The sequence below is a fragment of the Lissotriton vulgaris genome, chromosome 9, assembly GCF_964263255.1.
Source record: "Lissotriton vulgaris chromosome 9, aLisVul1.2, whole genome shotgun sequence".
Classification (NCBI taxonomy): Eukaryota; Metazoa; Chordata; class Amphibia; order Caudata; family Salamandridae; genus Lissotriton; species Lissotriton vulgaris.
This window is the reverse complement of record NC_141697.1, coordinates 1214960064-1214978916: the sequence shown is the minus strand read 5'-3', so window position 1 is coordinate 1214978916 and position 18853 is coordinate 1214960064. Positions and strand designations below refer to the sequence as shown.

Sequence of the window (18853 nt, the reverse complement as noted above, 5' to 3'; positions counted from 1 at the left end):
AAAGCCCTCTGTGTATGCCAATGTATCCTAGGAGGCAAAGCACCCGCCCCTTTGAACAGCCTTATTACCCCCTACAGACCTGAGCGGTTACTTAGATCCTCCGACACTGGCTTGGTCACTGTCCCCAAAATCCGCAGAGCCCGTATGGGTGGAAGATCGTTCCGTTTTCTTGCTGCCAAGAATTGGAACGCACTGCCGATTGAACTACGCCTGGAACCCTCTGAGCCTAAATTCCGCAGAGCCCTCAAAACACATCTGTTCCGCCTAGCACTGCCCTAGTTCTTTTTCCCCTATTTTCCTCCCTTACGAAAGCAATTTTAGCGCAGGGACACGCCGGTGAGCGTAACTAAGCACTTTATAAAATTCCAAAATAAATAAATAAATAAATAAATTCACCCTACAAACCTGGAATGAATTACAATAAGGAGTGACCAGCATATATCAACACTTACCTGTCATTCACCAGGCACACATCTACCAATGTAGGAACAACAAAGAAGGAAAAGATGAACATGACAGAATTTTAACACTCAAGTGTAGCAGAAGCATTTCTACTAGGACTATTTTATCCAGCTTTTGTAAATGGAGTGACTCCTGGAGTTTTTAACATTTTTGTGTTTTCTGTGTGTGTTTTGTATAGATGTCTGTCTAGGTTTTTGTATCTGTGAAGAGCAAAACTTAGTGAGGAGAAATGGAGCGGTGTAGAAGAGGATGTAGAGCAATTAGAAATGTGTGCGGGTAAACTGGGAAAGCTCTGTGACAAGTATGCAAGCCCATTGGTTAAAATGAATGGTAATTCCATACATGAATGGATTAGTGCACTTTTTGACACATGTCCTTCTGGCTAGGATTTGACTATCAGTGTTTAACTGCATGTCTTGTTTTTCTTCTTTTCATTCCCTTTGCAGCTGGTTGGTATAATCGCGTCGCTTGTCATCTTAGCAATCATCCTTAAAGCTGGGGAGCTCTTCGTCCACCTTCCCAAGGTATGCCACAGCTCTTCTAGGGCAGTCAGCGAATTTTCCAACGTGTGTTATACTCCATGTGTTATGGTGTCCACTGCCACCAAGGCTATGCAAGAGAAACCTCCATGTAGACATGCACTATCTCAAACCACTGTTTGCCAAAACTCAAAAATGAGAACAAGCACTCGCACCACTCATATTCTGGGAGGGTAAGGGTGCTATGGCACCTCTATTACCCCTAGATCTAGTATCTATGCTACCTGAAGGGCATATAAATGTACTAAATGGTGCAGGAACACCTCGACCACGCCCCACAAGAGAAGGGCTACAACTATTGATTCCTAAAAGTGTTTTAAACATTTGTCTCCCATTTATTCCTTCCCCACACCTCATAGTAGAGACAACAGCTTGAACATGTTTAAAAGATCATAGAAATGTAGAATAGCCATGTATGTGGACTTATGCAATGCAAACCTAGCAACAAAGCAAAGGAACACTGTAAACCTAGCAGTAACATTACAGGGGTGGGTGGGAGGTGAATCTGAGGAGAGTGGAAGAAAGAGGTCACATAGGAGGTTGGGGTACCAGGGAAGTGTGGGGGGAATGTTATTTAACAAATACTTGTCTACATAATTGGGAAATGGGCAGTATATTAGTCTAACTCCTGTTCTAGAATATTTTTGTGGCACTCTTAACACCGGGTAAATGCAAATTTGGTTGATGGCGTAGGGCTCTTCATAACTTCTTTTCTTTCCCTCCCATTTTGTCTCTTTCTTAATTTGTATGTCCCTGACCAGTGCCCGCACTACATGGAGTCCTTCCCCACTGAATTCCAAGAGTTTCCCTTTCCGTTCTGTTTCTTTTGCGTTCTTTCACTCCTCCCCTTACTTTGCCCGTTTGATCCTCTCCTATCGAGTCATCCAGCCGGAGCGTTCAGGTGGGAGTGGAAGATTGAGGGCATCACCCTGTGGCGTCCTCCCATTTTGGGGCTGTTGAAGCCCTTGGCCTTAGCCCCTGTTTCTTCCTTTCTTCTGTCCCTCCTGAAATCATCATCATCACCACTCAATCATCAGTGAACCCCCTTACAATATTTATTTGCTGGTTTAACACTGTCTCCAATTTGTTCTCCTCTGTCCTTCCTGAGTAGACTCCAAGTAATACTCCTTGATGGTTTAGCCATGCTTCTATTGCTTGCTTACCTATCACTCCCAGATAGATTCCATATAAATCTGCTTAGTGTCTCAACAGTGTCTCCAATGCGTTGCTTCTGGGGAGACTCCTTTCAGTGGTCTTTGCTGGTTGAATACTCCCTCCGATGGGTCACCATTCTGTCATTCCTCAGTAGACTCCATATATTATTCCTTGGGAGTGTAATGGTGCCTCCAAAGGGTTGCTCCGCTGCCACTCCTGGACAAAATCAGTATAATAGTTCCTGGTGGCTTAACCGGGACTCCGGTGGTTGTGTCTATGTACCTACTTGGTAAAATCTATTATTTGGTAGTTTGACAGTGCTTCCATTGAGTTGCTCTGCTGACTCTCTCTGTCACTACAAGGTAGACTCCATATTATACTTTCTGGTGGTTTAACAGTGCTTTCAACAGTTTGCTGTTTCTCCCCTTGTCTATCCTGAGTGCACTGCTTCCAACACTTACTTGTGGGTTAATAGTGCCACCAATGGATTGATCTAATGATGCTCTCCAGTTCCTGAGTAAACTCCTTACCCTACCTGCTGGTGCTTTAACAGTGCCTCTTTTGGGTTGCTTTTTGTGTTGCTCCTCTCTCCCTGTTGGGTAGTATCCAAGTAATACTAGTTAGCTGTTTAACATTGCCTCTAATGGGTTGTTTACTTTCACTGCTGTGTATATTCTCTGAAAAGTTAATCGTGTCTTCAAAGGATTGACTCCTAGGCCAATATAGGGTAGTCGGCTGATAATACACCTTGATAGTTTAGCAGTGCCTCCGGTGGGCTGCTTTTCTGTTTCTCGTCTCTCTATCCTGAGCGCTCTCCTTCCAATACTCCATGGTGGGTAAATAGTGCTACCAATGGTTTGCTCTAATGATCCTTCCCTGTTGCTCCTGAGTAAACTCCTTGCAGGACCTGCTGGTGGTTTAACAGTACCTCCACTGGGATGCTTTTCGGTTGCTCCTCTCCACAAGGATCGGGGGGCACATGCCCACTCCCCTTAATTATGGAATTTTGCCCGGGGATAGTGGTAACTGTAACTTGCGCCCTCGCTATGCACTGCTAATTACCTTACATATTACATCACTTGTGACATCTTCTGCGATGCAATTGATAATATCACTTCAACAGTTGCAATTAAGTTATTGAAGAGAAAATTGCACGGTGGGGCACAAGCTGTAGGTACCTTGGGGCACGAGTTATGGTTACTGGACTGGTGAATTTCAGCGGTTTTGTAAGTTTAGGATGTTACGTTGTCACTGAAAATTCTCACCTCATTATAACATTAATTTACCCTTTGTTATTTTTCCTGATAATGTTACAGGGAGGTAAGAATTTCAGTGACAACGTAACATTCTAAACTTAAACCGCTGAATATTGAGGGCGCAAATTACAGTTAGCCCTGTCCCGTGGCAAAATTCCATAATTAAGGGGAGGGGGCATGTACCCCGACCGTACTTGGGCTCCTAGGATCCCATTCCCCAGATATATATATATATATAATATACTGGCAACAGATAGCCTCATCCTCTCGGTACTTAATATGTAAAAAAAAAACAATAAGTGCCAGGACCCTCGACAGGAGGCAACTGCAGCTTGCAACAACTTCAGCCCCTTGCCAGCGCTTTATAAGACAGTACCAACATACCTGCTAACCATCACACTTCTTCAAGTTTGAGAATTCAGACTGTTCCATACCCCAATCCTATAAGAATGGCTTGGGCGGCAGGTATTAGTAATTTTTACGTAATATTGAACTCCAGCTTTGGCGCATTACTTGCAGCGCGACCTTGCTAGCAGCTCTTCGAGTTTTTAAGCTACCTTTTTTTTGTCTTTTACTTTGTTTGTTGGTTTTGACATTATCCCTTGTTTTTAAAGCCGGCCACGCATACTCACATTGCTGTCCCCTCTCCCGCACTGTAATTGGTATAACTCACCGCACTTTGCGGGTCCTGCGCCCACGTCTCGTTGGCGGCCATCATTGGTGTGGGGATAGTGTGCGCGCTCTAGTCCTCTCTCTAGGAGGCGAGCAGAGCATAAATCCAGGCTAATCAGGTCAGCTTGCTCTTACCAGCTTTGGCGCATTACTTGCAGCGCGACCTTGCTAGCAGCTCTTCGAGTTTTTAAGCTCCCGTTTTTTTGTCTTTTACTTTGTTTGTTGGTTTTGACATTATCCCTTGTTTTTAAAGCCGGCCACGCATACTCACATTGCTGTCCCCTCTCCCGCACTGTAATTGGTATAACTCACCGCACTTTGCGGGTCCTGCGCCCGCGTCTCGTTGGCGGCCATCATTGGTGTGGGGATAGTGTGCGCGCTCTAGTCCTCTCTCTAGGAGGCGAGCAGAGCATAAATCCAGGCTAATCAGGTCAGCTTGCTCTTACCAGCTTTGGCGCATTACTTGCAGCGCGACCTTGCTAGCAGCTCTTCGAGTTTTTAAGCTCCCGTTTTTTTGTCTTTTACTTTGTTTGTTGGTTTTGACATTATCCCTTGTTTTTAAAGCCGGCCACGCATACTCACATTGCTGTCCCCTCTCCCGCACTGTAATTGGTATAACTCACCGCACTTTGCGGGTCCTGCGCCCACGTCTCGTTGGCGGCCATCATTGGTGTGGGGATAGTGTGCGCGCTCTAGTCCTCTCTCTAGGAGGCGAGCAGAGCATAAATCCAGGCTAATCAGGTCAGCTTGCTCTTACCAGCTTTGGCGCATTACTTGCAGCGCGACCTTGCTAGCAGCTCTTCGAGTTTTTAAGCTCCCGTTTTTTTGTCTTTTACTTTGTTTGTTGGTTTTGACATTATCCCTTGTTTTTAAAGCCGGCCACGCATACTCACATTGCTGTCCCCTCTCCCGCACTGTAATTGGTATAACTCACCGCACTTTGCGGGTCCTGCGCCCACGTCTCGTTGGCGGCCATCATTGGTGTGGGGATAGTGTGCGCGCTCTAGTCCTCTCTCTAGGAGGCGAGCAGAGCATAAATTCCAGCCATGCCTACGCGCAGGGGTGACGCGCTGCGGGGACGCCAGACTGTCGCCGGAGTTACGCCAGAGTTCAGCCAGTCTGCGCCCGTCCGCGCTGAGGACGGGCTGCAGGCCGGGCTGGACCTGGATCTTACATCTCCTTCATCAGTAAAGGTAACTAGGCGATACACCTTATTAGAACTTTTGGCTCTTAGGCTCTCAGCGCGCCCTTGTTTACATCGTTTCTCCCCTGTAGGGATACTGCAGTCTCACCGCTGTATGACTTGCTCAGCTTCCTTTCAATCTCCCGTTTCTTGCCCTATTAGATCTTGCCCTCCTTCCACACTGCCTACCACCTCTCTCAGAACTGGCTTTCTTATTAATGCGCGTTCGCTCATTAAACATAACTTAGCCTTCCACGACTTTGTGGATGAGAGACAGCCGGACTGGGTCTTCATTACGGAGACCTGGGCTTCTGACTCTTCCGGCCATGATCTTCTCTTAGCCATCCCAGGGGGCTATTCCCTTCATAAACTGGATAGACCTGTACGTAGAGGAGGAGGAATTGCCATTCTTTTTAAATCTTCCCTTTCCTGCACGGTCAAACCGCTATCCATGCCTCAAGATCGCTTTGAAGCTCTATACTTTTGTATCACATGTGCTCCATCGGTCTCTTTTACGCGGATACTGATCTATAGGCCGCCTGGCCATAGAGCCAGCTTCTCCTCTGACTTACTGAGAATTCTCGAACCTTATTTTGGAAAGCCCTGTCTCCCCATATTGGGCGACCTCAATTTCCATCTTGATGAGGCTGACTCTAAGGATACCCTATCATTGGTCGAGTCACTCGGAGCCTGTGACCTTGTTCAGCTTGTTACCAGTCCCACTCACAAGGCAGGTCACATCCTCAACGGGGTATTCTCTAATGATTCGAGACTTGCTAGCGGCTCTCCTTTGCCGTTGGTCTGGACTGATCATTTTGCAGTACCTCTATATCTTGCTCTCTCTTCCTCCTGCTCCACCAAGAAGGATACAACTTCTCTCGCTCTTAGAAGAAACCTCAGAAACATTACGGATGAGGCTCTCGCCTCTCTAGTTCTTTCTCCTGAGGTTCTCTCCCCTAAAGACGCGGATGAGGCAGCCCAAGATCTGAAGGATTCTATCACTAACGCAGTGGAAAAGCTTGCCCCTGCATCCCTTCGATATGTAGCCCGACGCAAGCCGTCAGCACCATGGTTTTCTGACCATCTTAGATCACTAAGACAGGGCTGCAGAAGCAGTGAGAGGAGATGGAGGAAATCCTGGGATCCTAAGGACCGGGAGGCCCATAAGTCTGCTCTGGGGGAGTACAAGCAGAAAGTGATAATGGAGAAGCAGGAATACTTTTCCAATCTTACTAGCTCACTCACTTCCTCTAGGGAGCTTTTCAAAATCGCTGACTCGCTATGCTCCCTTCAACTCCCAGATCCCGTAGTCAGCTCTCAGGATCTATGCAATAACATCTCAGACTTTTTTCACAACAAAATCCTTGACATCCATACATCATTAGAAGCACAACGTCATTCTCTGGACGAGAACATCCCTCCTGGCATAAGTTCTCTTGATTCTTTGGATGTAGCCCCTTCCAGCTCTCTTATGGAATTTCCATCTCTTTCTCTTGAAGGATTGAATCTTCTACTTGACAGGACGAAATCCTCCTCCCCAATGGACCCGCTACCTCTTAAAAAACTGAAAGAGTGTAGAAGCAGTCTTCTTCCCTCCATGTTGGAGGTGATGAATAAGGCGATTGCCCAGGGTTCCTTTCCATCGGTATGGAAGAAGGCTATCGTGAAGCCTCTCCTCAAGAAACCATCACTTGACCCCGGCCTCCTTAAAAATTTTAGGCCCATTTCCCTACTCCCTGCACCTGCAAAACTACTAGAGGCACATCTGAACTTCCATCTGTCTTCCTTTCTGGATGCCTCCGAGTACCTTGACAACACCCAACACGGATTTAGAAAACATCACAGCACAGAATCTGCTCTCACTTTTGTGGTCGACAACATCCGACGCAAAGTTGACGCTGGTCAAACTACAGTTCTAGTGCTGCTGGACCTCACGGCCGCATTCGATACCCTGTCTCCCGCCATCCTAACATCTCGGCTCAGGGAGGCAGGTGTCACTGGGTCGGCCCTGAGCCTCCTCAATTCCTTTCTCCTTGATAGGGAACAGAGAGTGATGCTCGGAAACCACCTCTCCCCTGCCAAGTCTTTGCAATGTGGGGTGCCACAGGGGTCGGCATTAAGCCCGACCCTGTTTAACATCTATGTGGCCCCCCTTGCTAGGCTGGTAAGATCGCAGGGGATGGAGGTGGTATCATACGCCGATGACACCCAGATCATGGTGTCATTCACTCATTCCTCTGTCACTACATCTGCCTTCAGCTTCAGGTCATGTATGCAACATGTAGCAGACTGGATGATTATCAACTCCCTGAAGCTGAACGGCGACAAGACTGAGGTGTTGGTCTTTGGGAAGGACCAAGATGTCTGGTCGAGTGAGTGGTGGCCTTCCTCTCTTGGCATCTGCCCCACCCCCTCTCAATCTGCCAGAAATCTTGGTGTGGTTTTTGATACTTCACTCTCGATGTCTCTACAGGTGAATCGGACCGTGGCAACCTGTTGGGGCGTGATCAGGATACTCAACAGAATTCGTAGTTATCTGTCCCTTCAGGCACGTAAGCAGATTGCAGTCGCCCTTGTTGGCTCCAGGTTAGATTCCTTAATAATCGCAATTAACCCCTTCGATGCTCATGACGGAACGGTTCCGTCATGAGGCACAGTGGAGCTGTGCTGATGACGGAACCGTTCCGTCATGACCACACCCATTGCTATTATCCCTCAGCACCGGAGGAGAATATGTGCAGCAGCAATGTGGTTAAGGACTCGCAAAAACTTTTCTTGATGCATGTGCCTGTCTGTTTCTATAAAGCTGTAAAGATTTGTGGTCTATTAGTACAAACACATTCATTCACATAATTGAATACTTATTACTAATAAATCCTGTAGGAAAAAGCCCCTTTTTGACATGGTTGCACCTACTTTTGCCTGGTACATGATGTGGTTTCGGCTGAACGTGCAATGGGTTCCTGCCAACCAGATCCCAAGTGCAAGAGCAGCTCTTTCCTTAAACTGTGCAATTGTTCCCCCAATTGGCAAAACCTGTAGAACCCTCTGTAAGTCCCTAGTAAATGGTACCCTGGTACCTAGGGCCTGAGGTACTAAAGAGGGTCCCTAAGGGCTGCAGCGTGAATTGGGCCACCCAAAGGGAGCGCTCACCAAGCACATGCATGACTGCAATTACAGTCTGTGTGTCCTGGTTCCGACAAAAGTGAAAACATGGCAAGGCAGGGTGCTTAATATTATATGTGAGGGCATATCTGTATGAACAGATATGCCCCTGTGCTGGTCAGCTGTATTGCTGCCAGTGCAAGTGACCAGGCAAGCCATCTTAAACCATGTGCTAGACACTGGGGAAAATGATTTCCCCAGCTACATGATGGCTTCACTGAAAATAGGAATGTTTGGTACCAAACATCTCGTCTTGATAAACCAACACTGGTGCCAGTGTTGGATTTATAATTACATGCACTCAGAGGGCACCTTAGAAGTGCCCACTGAAAACCTGCCTGCCTCTGGTGTGCCTGCTGACTGGAATTTTGCCAGCCTGCCACCGAGACACTGTTCTGATATCCCAGGGTGAAAGCCTTTGCTCTCAGGAGACCAAGAACAAAAGCCTGCCTGGGATGAGGGTGTAACACCCCCTCTCACAGGATGACCTGCTGATTAGCCTCCTTGGGCTGGCGAGCTTCAAAGGAAGCCACTGGCTTTCGAATGCAAATCTGACTCATCTCACAGGAGAAGTCAACCCCTGTCCAGATCCCCCTTGGCACCTTGGCACCTGGACAGGTGGGACAATCGGCTAGTCAGATAGGCGTGCCACCCCGGGCTACTACCACTCCTAAGGTGGGCTACCTGCAAGGTGGCCCCGATTTTTCTAAGTTAACCCTCTTTTTGATGTCATACCTAGGCGTTCTGGGACTTGGTTATGCCCACTTCCCACAGGAAGTGGTCATATAAGGGCATAGTGACACCAAGGGTCAGTAGCCCGTTGGCTACTACCCCATGCTCCCCTAATGCCTCAAAATTCAGCATCTAGGGGAGTCCCTGGCACTGGAGAAGCAGATCCTGATGACCTAAGAAGAAAGAGGACACCGAAGAGACGCAAAAGCAGAGCAGATTTAGGAGAGCACCCGACCTGGCCCCAGCCCCGCTGGCCTATCTGCAGCCCTCATCAAAAACTCAGTCAAAGTCCACAAATCCTGCAGATGTGACTCCAGAAACTTGGGAGGACTGCCTGCCTTCGAAAAGAGGTTTAAGACCTCCCGTGAACAGCGGGCCTGTTCAGCAGAAACTCCAAAACGCAGAAGCTGATGCCTCCAGAACCACCAAAACCCGACAAGTGAAGCGACCACTGCACCCATCACCTCTGGCCCGAGCTGAAGTAGACCAATGGTGCCAACAAGGCTCCCTAGCCCTCCAGAGCTAGAGTCCATTGTGGTTTCACCCCTCCTGGTCTCCCCAACGTCGCCTGCAGTCTCTGCACGCAGGCCCCTCTACTGTGACTGGTCCGGCAAGGAAACACCTGACACCTAAAAACCCCTCTGCACCCGTCGCCCCAGGGCCTTGGAGAAGAGGACCAAAGGTTCCCCCCTGTTCCTGAGCATCACAAGGCCTGAGACCACTTGCTGGTTCAGCCCGACTGGCTTCCTAGCCAGAGCGTGCAGCCTCTTTGTTACAGAGACTGATGCCCATTGAAACGCATTGGGCTCCCGATACAGGTTTGCACCCTGCATCTGACCGCCATTGTGCTGCTGGTGGTGTACTGCTGGTGATGCCTCGGACCTTGCCCACTGCTCACCTTAACTCCTGGTGATTGGTCCTGTAAGTCGCTGTACTATACCTGCTTGCAGAACTTGTTCTTCCTTCCATAGGTTGAATTGCAGAACTCAGAAAGTGCAGTGTCCACTTTTTGAGGTGAAAATTATTTACATTTAAAAACGTACTTACCTTAATGATTTGTCTCTGATGCCTAAACATATATAAAGTTATTTGCTATTTTTATAAATTGGTGTGGATCATGAGTTGTGTTGTCATTTATTATTCATTGTGCGTATTTGCAAATGTCTTACACTCCTCTGTGTTAAGCCTAAGGCTGCTCGACCACACTACCCCCTAATAGAGCATTTTGGGATTGCATAGCAAGCCCTGTCCATGAGAAAGGGAACCCCTGGAGTCTTAACACGGCATATCAGATTATTGATAAATCACATAAAGAGCCAGCTTCCTACAAACCTGCCCATCACCTTAACAATGCATGCAGCTAAGGGACCCTTCCCCATCATTAAGTACAGTTGGCCAAAGGGAAGACACACGCCTTGTCTCAGTAGTTCCAGTTAAAGATTCTATCCCATCCCAACTGGTCATTCTATACTATAAATAACAAAGTGAAAGAAAGTACCTGGTATGAATGTGCCTGCCTGGTGGAAACACCTCCTGGAATTAAACACAGCTAATCAAAGGTAAAAGCAACAAGAGATATTTGGAATTTTATATCTTAAACCACAGTAGTTCCGCCATGTATTTCTAATGGTTAGAAATGGGTGCCTTTGACTTTGCAAATCATAAATTCGAAAAATACATTGGTAATAAATCAGAACCTGGTGCCTCTCTTGTTCAATCCTCTATTTCCCTTTTGTTTTCCAGGCAGTATTATCTGCGATTGTCATTGCCAATCTTCAGGGAATGTACAAGCAGTTTGCAGATATCCAGCTCTACTGGAGAACCAACCAGATCGACCTGGTGAGGATGGAATGAGGTCAGCTGGTAGAGCTCATCTCTTTCTGATTCTTATACTTCAAGCCTACAGTGATTGAAACATGTTTTCCTAAATGTTTTTTTCATAAACCTCATTCCTTAGTCTATGGGAGAACGTTAACCTTATCGCTGCTGCCAACGGCCGTCACGCGCAATACCTTTGGAGTGCTGCGCACGTCCGTTGGCCGTCGCGGCCCTGCCCGCGCAATAGAACGTTCCGCACTAGCGCGGAACGTTCGGCGCAGTTAAGGAGTTAAGGTGGGATGCACATTGACTACTTTGTAAAAGATGCTTCCTGATAAATTCAGGTTCTCAGGAAAACTTCAGAGCTTTTCTGCAGCATTTCACTTTGATTGGTCAGCATGGCTTTGAATGCTGTGTATAGTCCTCTGTGCGCATTTTTTCATAAATGTGTTGGGTGATGTACAAATTTGTTTACCTTCCTTGCTTGTTTGCCACATTTAGAAAAGCCCATGGGGTCTTCTCAGTCCACCAATCATGAACATTTTCACAGTCACACGGCCTGCTCCATTGTCCCTCAAATACTAAATTCTGTACATTTGGTCTTGTAGCATGCAATACAACACTAACATACTACTTTTCCCTGACATCATTTCTTCAATGCTTTGATGAACGGAAAGTATCATTGTTCAAGATCAGTGGGTGTGTCAGTAATGTTTGGTAAACACAGAATAACTTAACAGTGCATCCTTGCTAATGTATTTTCTATAGCGCTGGTGCAGTAGACCAAGTCCTATGACTGCACATGACAATAGCCCATCCGTAAGACAAATTACACATGGTTTAATCCAGGTTAAAACTCGTCTTGCTCACATGGAAATCAGTTTGCAGATGCATTTTTTAATTTTTTTTTAATTTTATGGAATAAATTCTTTTGAAATGTACTCTTTTTGTAAAGGTTTTAACTAACCATACACAATAAAAATGTACTTACTTACTTCGTCTTGCTCACGTAGTACATCACTCGGTTGTTTTCTACATTGCAGAGCTCTATTGGGGCAGGAGTGACACATTCCCTAAGTCATGCCGTAGAAAAGATATGGACCCAAATGGCCCACCAACTGATTGCCAGTGGCTGAGCTGTCTGCGGGCATTCAACTCATCACTTTTTGCTGTTTTAATGCAACATGCTAAGGCCATTGGATATGGCCATGAGTGAGTCCCATGCTCACTGTGCCACAGGAGCAAAACTGCACCCCTGTGATGAAGCCCAAACAAGGCTGGAACCGGTCTGGAGTTGCTTGCATTCCCATTTAGAGATTTTCTGACCGTTCGGGCTGGACTGTTCTGATTGGAGTACCACCAAGTTTGAATTGCAGATGGTTGCTTTTTTGTCTGGAGAGGCACATTGGCCAAATAAGTAATGGTTTGGAAGTTGTTTGTAGCAGCTGGAAATTTCGCTAGCATTCCACCCATTATCATTCGTTACAAAACATATTGATCAGTATATGGTCTGTGATCAGTTTATGCTCACAGAGCCAATATGAAGTTGTACTCCTATGTTACAATCTAGACTGAAGAGATCAGCACATAGAGAGAACTGGGGTTGTCTATCTCCTGCCCAAATGTTCCTGCTCACCTGTTCTCGCCTGACCTATGATTGAAGCATTTTAGGATGCATTAACGTGGACTCAAGTTTGTTCAGAAGAAAAGATGGCGCTGTGAGGTTCAACTGAGTGAGGCTCATGGAGACTTGATGAATGCGATTTGCACCTCTGGTCTGAGCAGTACAAAGGCACACAGGTAAAAATATATATGAAGCACTTGTCAGAAGGATGAGGAAAGAGGTTAAAGCGTCTTCAGCTTTGCTGCAGTACTGATCCAAAGAGTGTGAAGTCCTGCACTCTTGTTTGATGCTCTTTGAGTCTCAGGTCTAGGAGATTGGAGCTAGTGGTAGGCTTGCCGTCTCAAACAATATCTAGGACTGACATATCGCAAGACTGTAACACATTTTTGATCGGCCTGAAAAGGGTTATCCCTGAAACCTAGGTAAACACATGTCTGCACAAGTGTTCAAGACTTGCCATAGCCTCATACACGCATCGGCCCCCATCCTCCTTTTCTTCTCACTGAATTTAAAGGTCTACACTGATTTGACCAGTTTCAGATGCATCTCTTTCTCATGTGTATTTTCAGCCTCTTTGGTTGTTGCCTCTTTCTCTAAGTTGCAGGGTTTCCAGCCTGTTGTTTTCTTCATGAAATTCTGGCGCTTACTGCCGGTGTCTTGCATCACATAATACTGGAGCGGCAATCCATATTTTACTTACCTGGATCACAACAGCCCTAACTTGGAGCTACTCAGCATTAGACACACAAATTTACCTTTTCCAATTATCTTGAGCAGGGTCAGGAGTCCTACATTTACAATGTAGTTGTGGTAGGATTTATACCTGAGGTGCTTGGGAACCTGATCAGAGGTGCAATACCAAGAGATCAATTAACCATATCTGAAAAGTGCTCTGTTGTGCAATGAAAGTATGAACAGTGACAATACATGGTCATTACTCTGTTCAGTGCATATTCTTAAACCCACGATTGATCAAGCTGCAATCATATATTTACATCCAATGAAGGACAGATTTTCTATGCTAATCAGGACACCACATTCAGACATATGAGCGACAAGTTTTAACATAAACTAGAAATTCTTCAAAATTGTGATTCTGTAATCAAATATATATCAGATTTGGAAAAGTGATTGAATCTGCATCATCGACACAGAGCACTTTCAAGTGATGGTATGTTCCCCAAATAAGGGAATCTTGGCACTCTGAATGAGCCCCCTAAATAGTCTTCATCTTTAGCAGCAGAAACCTCTCTAAAAATATAGGTTTCATACCAGGAATGCTACGAAATCTGCCCATACAGAAGGGTGCACTGCCATCATTTTCTGATGGGCACTTTTAACCACTCATTCATTAATTATTTGTCTTTCATTTTCTCTTAAGTGTCTATGCAGGACTTCAGAAGAAGACGACTTAAGAGACTATTTTGATTGCTCCGGGGTCCACGCAAATGGGCGGGACTATTCACAGATCATGACTATAACAGAAATACCCCTACTACAGAACTGGAGTGACAGGAAAGAAACTACTCCTTCCTTACCTTGTGAATATTCCCCAGGAGCCTGCCTGGCTCCAGAAACTTTAAAGCATTATGCCTGTATGCCAGTAGGTGGAATCGTGCAGCATTGCGCAGACATGGTACTGCTCCAGAAGTGACGAGCGGAGCAAGCATATAAGCGCCACCCATGGGTGCTGATGTCTGTTCCTCTGTTTCTACACCGCCAGACGCGGATCCTGAGCTTCTCCTTGGTTTTCAAGACCTATTTTTCATCAAAACAATTGCCAGTGTGCAAGGGAAAGTGTCACCTCCCCAAAGACAACAGGATTCAATACGTAGGGACTTTCACAAGCCGGACCCTGTGTCTTTGTTAACTGGGGGTTGGAACATGACCCCAGGACCTGTGATGGCTGTACCCATGTGAATCCACAGGCCGTACAGGACCGCAAAGCCAACTTTACGTTGCCAAACATAAGAGTCCATGACGGGACTGATCAAAGTCTAAATGAAGGTCTCCTTCCTGATTGTTCTTGTGGCATATCATCATTGGGATCTAAGTCTTAGATTAAGTCCAAGAGTAAGCATAAGAAGCCAAAGAGTGAATTGACCCCATCCATCATGGGGTACCAGGCTGCTTCTCATAGGATCATATGGTGCAACAATTCTTCCACACAGTCCACTCCTGATACAAATCAACTAAACAAAAATGGAGAAACCTGGACAGTACGTGGTGGTAGCAAGGCTGCTGTATGGATCTTGCATTATGCTGATATCTGTAGATTTGCAAAAACAACAGTTGATGGACAGAATGCAGAACAATGTCATACATTCACCCCAGTACAGAGATCTGGTCCTAAATCCATCGTTTTTTTGCACTCCACACCACCCCAGTTCAGACATGGCCATATGCAAATGAGCATTGACCCTGTGCCTCATGGGAATAGTCCAGCCCGAACTGCCAAGCCATGTCTTTCCTGGACCCGAATCAAGCATCCTGGGACCGGTTTCTGGCTATCAGCCGTCTTCAGCCAGGATAGCTTGACTCCAGTGGTGTGGAGAGCATGGGACTCACGTTTGAGCATACCCTTCCCACTCGGTTGGCAGTGTATGCTCAGACGTGAGTCCCTTGCTCACTTTGCCACTGGATTCAAGCAAGCCGGGCTGAAGACGTCTGGAATGCCAAAAATACAGTCCTAGGAAGCTTGTTTCCGGTCCAGGGAAGGCATGGCTTGGCGTTCGGGCTGGACTGTTCCCATGAGGCACAGGGTCAGACTGATTTGCATATGGCCATGTCTGAACTGGGGTGGCAGAGTGGGCTAAAAAACGGTGATGGATTAAATCCAGATCTGTTGGCTGGGTGTGAGTGTTTAATTGGTTCAGATGCTCCGTCCATCACCACCCCCTTTTGTACCACGATGTCTGTAGATTTGGCACAGCCGACAACACAGTCTTTTTTAGGATATCTCAATATTACACTACTAGCCTCCCACCTGGTCTTACTGTAATACAAAGAGTGACCTTGATAAGGCTGGACTCACTCTGGTGGCCTCCCCCATCCTCATCCCCTCTTGCATCATTCACCAGTGGCCTTGCACTTACCAACATTTGGAAACTCTTCAGTCCTGAAGCAGGGAGATTCACATTCCTATCAGGAGTACACAGATCCTTCTCCTCTCCATATTATTTCTTCACTTCCACCACCTGTCTGCATCTATTAACTACATTGACCACACACGTGTAGGGCCTATCTGATCACGCCCTGATCAAGATCCTACTATCCTGCACTAACCCACGGAGCCACTCTCTCTCCGGAGTCTAAATTCCTGGCGGCTCAACAGAATTTCTCAACACCCTAACAACAAAAAGCAAGCAGTACATCCAACCCCACTCACATGCATCCGGTGTCCCATTGAGGGACTGCATGGGGCGCATCAGTGTGCATGCTGAAACAATCATGCTGGCTAAGGACCAGCATTTCTTTGCTGTCCTGTAAGACTGTTCTTTTAATATAAATTCCATATAAAAAAGATTGATTAAAAAAAAAAAAGCTCCTGGCCTGTAAACGCCAGCTGTCCTCTAGGTCCCTAGTCCCACGCCCTTTGGAACCCGGTGGGGCATGTTTAGCCAACTGTCTCGGATGACCTGCCCTTATTCAAGCTTCTCAGGATGTTCGTGATGCAGCGAAATTAGGCACACATTCTGGTTTGGTCATGACCAACTGTTTAGGTCGAGCAATGGGTACCAGTGTGGCACTTTGGCTCCATGCCTGGATGAGGTCTACAAGCTTCTCCGGGATATCCAAGCTTCTTTCGGATGTCCAAGCATCCCTGATGGACACATTTGGTGGCTCTCGCCTCTCTGGTAAAAAAGCACATTCAGCCCTGAAAAGACTTAAGGAGAATAAGTCCACAGAACATTCCTTGCGTCTTTCTGCCTCCCCACCAGACAAATACTCCAACGCTTTCACCCTCTCCTTGGCTATGGTTAGGGTTTTTAGTTTAGCCAATTCCATAACCCTCCACCAGCTTAGAGCAATCACCCAGGACAGAAGGGACCATGTGCAGCTTAATTCTTCACCCCTCCTGCATCAGTAGCTCCAAAACCCCGTTTGCGTGTCCTTGCGGCACACAGCCACCCTGTTGTAGGCAGGTCTGTGCATTGAAATCTGATGGCATGTCATATCCTAATGTAAACAACACCTTACCGTAGTGCGCCACGGTAACATAGCACAACATTTAAATACAAGTCTTAACCACAGCACTATAACACATTGCCATTACAAAATAGGCTGTCTTCACCATAATGCAACACTTTACACAGCATGACTGTTAAACGTGAGCACCGCTTTTCAAGCCTGTCTTCTCCCGTCTCTTGCAGCTGGTCTGGGCGGTGACGTTTGTGGCCACCATCTTGCTGAACATGGACGTGGGGCTCGTTGTCTCCGTGGTGTTTGCGCTGCTCACCGTCATCTTCAAAACACAGTTGTAAGTAAAATCCCCCGCAATATCAGAAAGCTGAAGTGAATGTGCGTGGATTTTGAAAAACCGCAGTAATGAACATGTAGGAATCCAGCTGTGGGTCACAACTACCAGTGAACACTCAAAACCTGCAGCGGGCAAACCTTGAAATGAGGTTTACTGTGCAAGTGTGTGCACACTTCCTCTTAAATCAGAGTAGAGGCACTCCATAAGTTCTCTTAAAGGTCTTCTAAGGTAGTGTTACTGGTATCACCAGAACATGGCGGGAATCACTCTTGGAAAAGTACACAGGCAGTATTTCCATCTTGTTGCCTAGTTACTAAATAGATAATGAATCAACAGTTCTGTGTCTGCTCACCATTGGCTGCCTCTATTTAGTGTTCAGCTGAGTCTTCGCTTTGAATCTATTTTTTTGTATTTTTTACAAATGCTGTCCTTGATCTATGACAAACACAGAGGAAGAAGGTGGGCTGTATATAAAGAGTTCTACAAATAAATTGCAAGTTCAGGGCAGGACTGTAAAGGTACCTTTAGTCCAGTAGCCTTTCTATCAGTTCTGCTGATCCAGCGGGCGGTGCAACATGGAAAAAAGTTTATGAAGACGTTCATAAGAGTGACATGAAAAATAACCCTGAATAAGTAACTATCATTGGCAAAGCCAATTGGTCTGGCTATTAGGTGTGCCTGCAAAATCAGCATTTGTGCGTGGCTGTAGATGCATTTGTTAGCCCATTAAAGCCAGACCTATGCAGCATTGCCGGTGCTTGTTGAGTGTTAGGAGGGAGGAATTTGGCAGGCATGGTCGACCCTTATTTTCGTGTTGATTTCCTGAATAATCTCTTCCTGTTAACCAGATCAACAAGCATCTGTTGTTTGCAGCACTGTTCCTCAAGCGACTGAGAGAATTGGAAGGCACATGTAAAAGCGTTGGAGATCCCAGGTACTCAAAGGTTTCTCTGACAGACCACACATCTGACCCTGGCTCAGTCACACTCACACATGCTAAGGTGCAGAACTCTGCATCTATTCAGTGATGGAGTTTTTTGCAAAGTGCCAACGTGCCCATTCCACCCAGATCAGAGCGCTTTGTGCCACTGTTAGAATCGTAAGAGAGACAGCCAAAGTTCATCAAAGAAAAACAGGAACTATGATCCTAAGTGCAAAGGAGCAGAGAGCGTGGGGGTGAGGCCAAATGCCTGACTAAAAAGAACAAAAGTTGCTTTAACTATTTTTTGCTTTCACCTTTAGGTAACTGCATATAAAGTAATAGATACCTTAAATAAAAAATAATAATGCAAGTTCTACTAATCAGTGGAAAACTGACTTTTTCACGTTCTTAAATCTTTGTTGGTTAGTGTGATCATTGCAGATGTCTGTGGGTGTAGAACCATAGAACCACAGAATTTAATCCTGGTCGTTGCAGAGGTGAAGAGTGACTTGTGTAATTTTAGTGCTACGAGGTCTCGGCCTGTAAAAAAAAGCACTGTGAATATACAAGTCATGATTTAAACTTTCATCACACGGACTATAAGATAGGCTACTACAAAATGCACATGCACATTTATGTTGCAGACAGTCCTTTCAAAATATAGAATTTATTGATACACAGTCAGACTGTGCCTAGTGCGCATTTTTTTTATAACTGTCCAATAAAAACACACACTCCCCAGCTCAGATGGTAACATCCTTAAAATACCTCTAAAAAAGAATACATCTTTGTCATCACAAAGCATCAAGTGCCTGCATCAATTAAAGCCAATACTGGCTTCCAAG

At 46.1% G+C, this 18853-nt stretch overlaps 1 protein-coding gene across 2 annotated transcripts in view; it reads left to right on the top strand.

The window, feature by feature from the left end:
- The window catches only part of LOC147693064 (solute carrier family 26 member 6-like), a 222609-nt gene that overhangs the window by 115131 nt on the left and 88625 nt on the right, over nt 1–18853 (top strand). For both annotated transcript variants that reach the window (XM_086939311.1, XM_086939312.1), the window contains exons 11-13: nt 909–986; nt 10908–11003; nt 16980–17086. In XM_086939311.1, coding sequence (XP_086795437.1) covers nt 909–986; nt 10908–11003; nt 16980–17086 — 281 coding nt within the window. The remainder of the gene's footprint in view (nt 1–908; nt 987–10907; nt 11004–16979; nt 17087–18853) is intronic.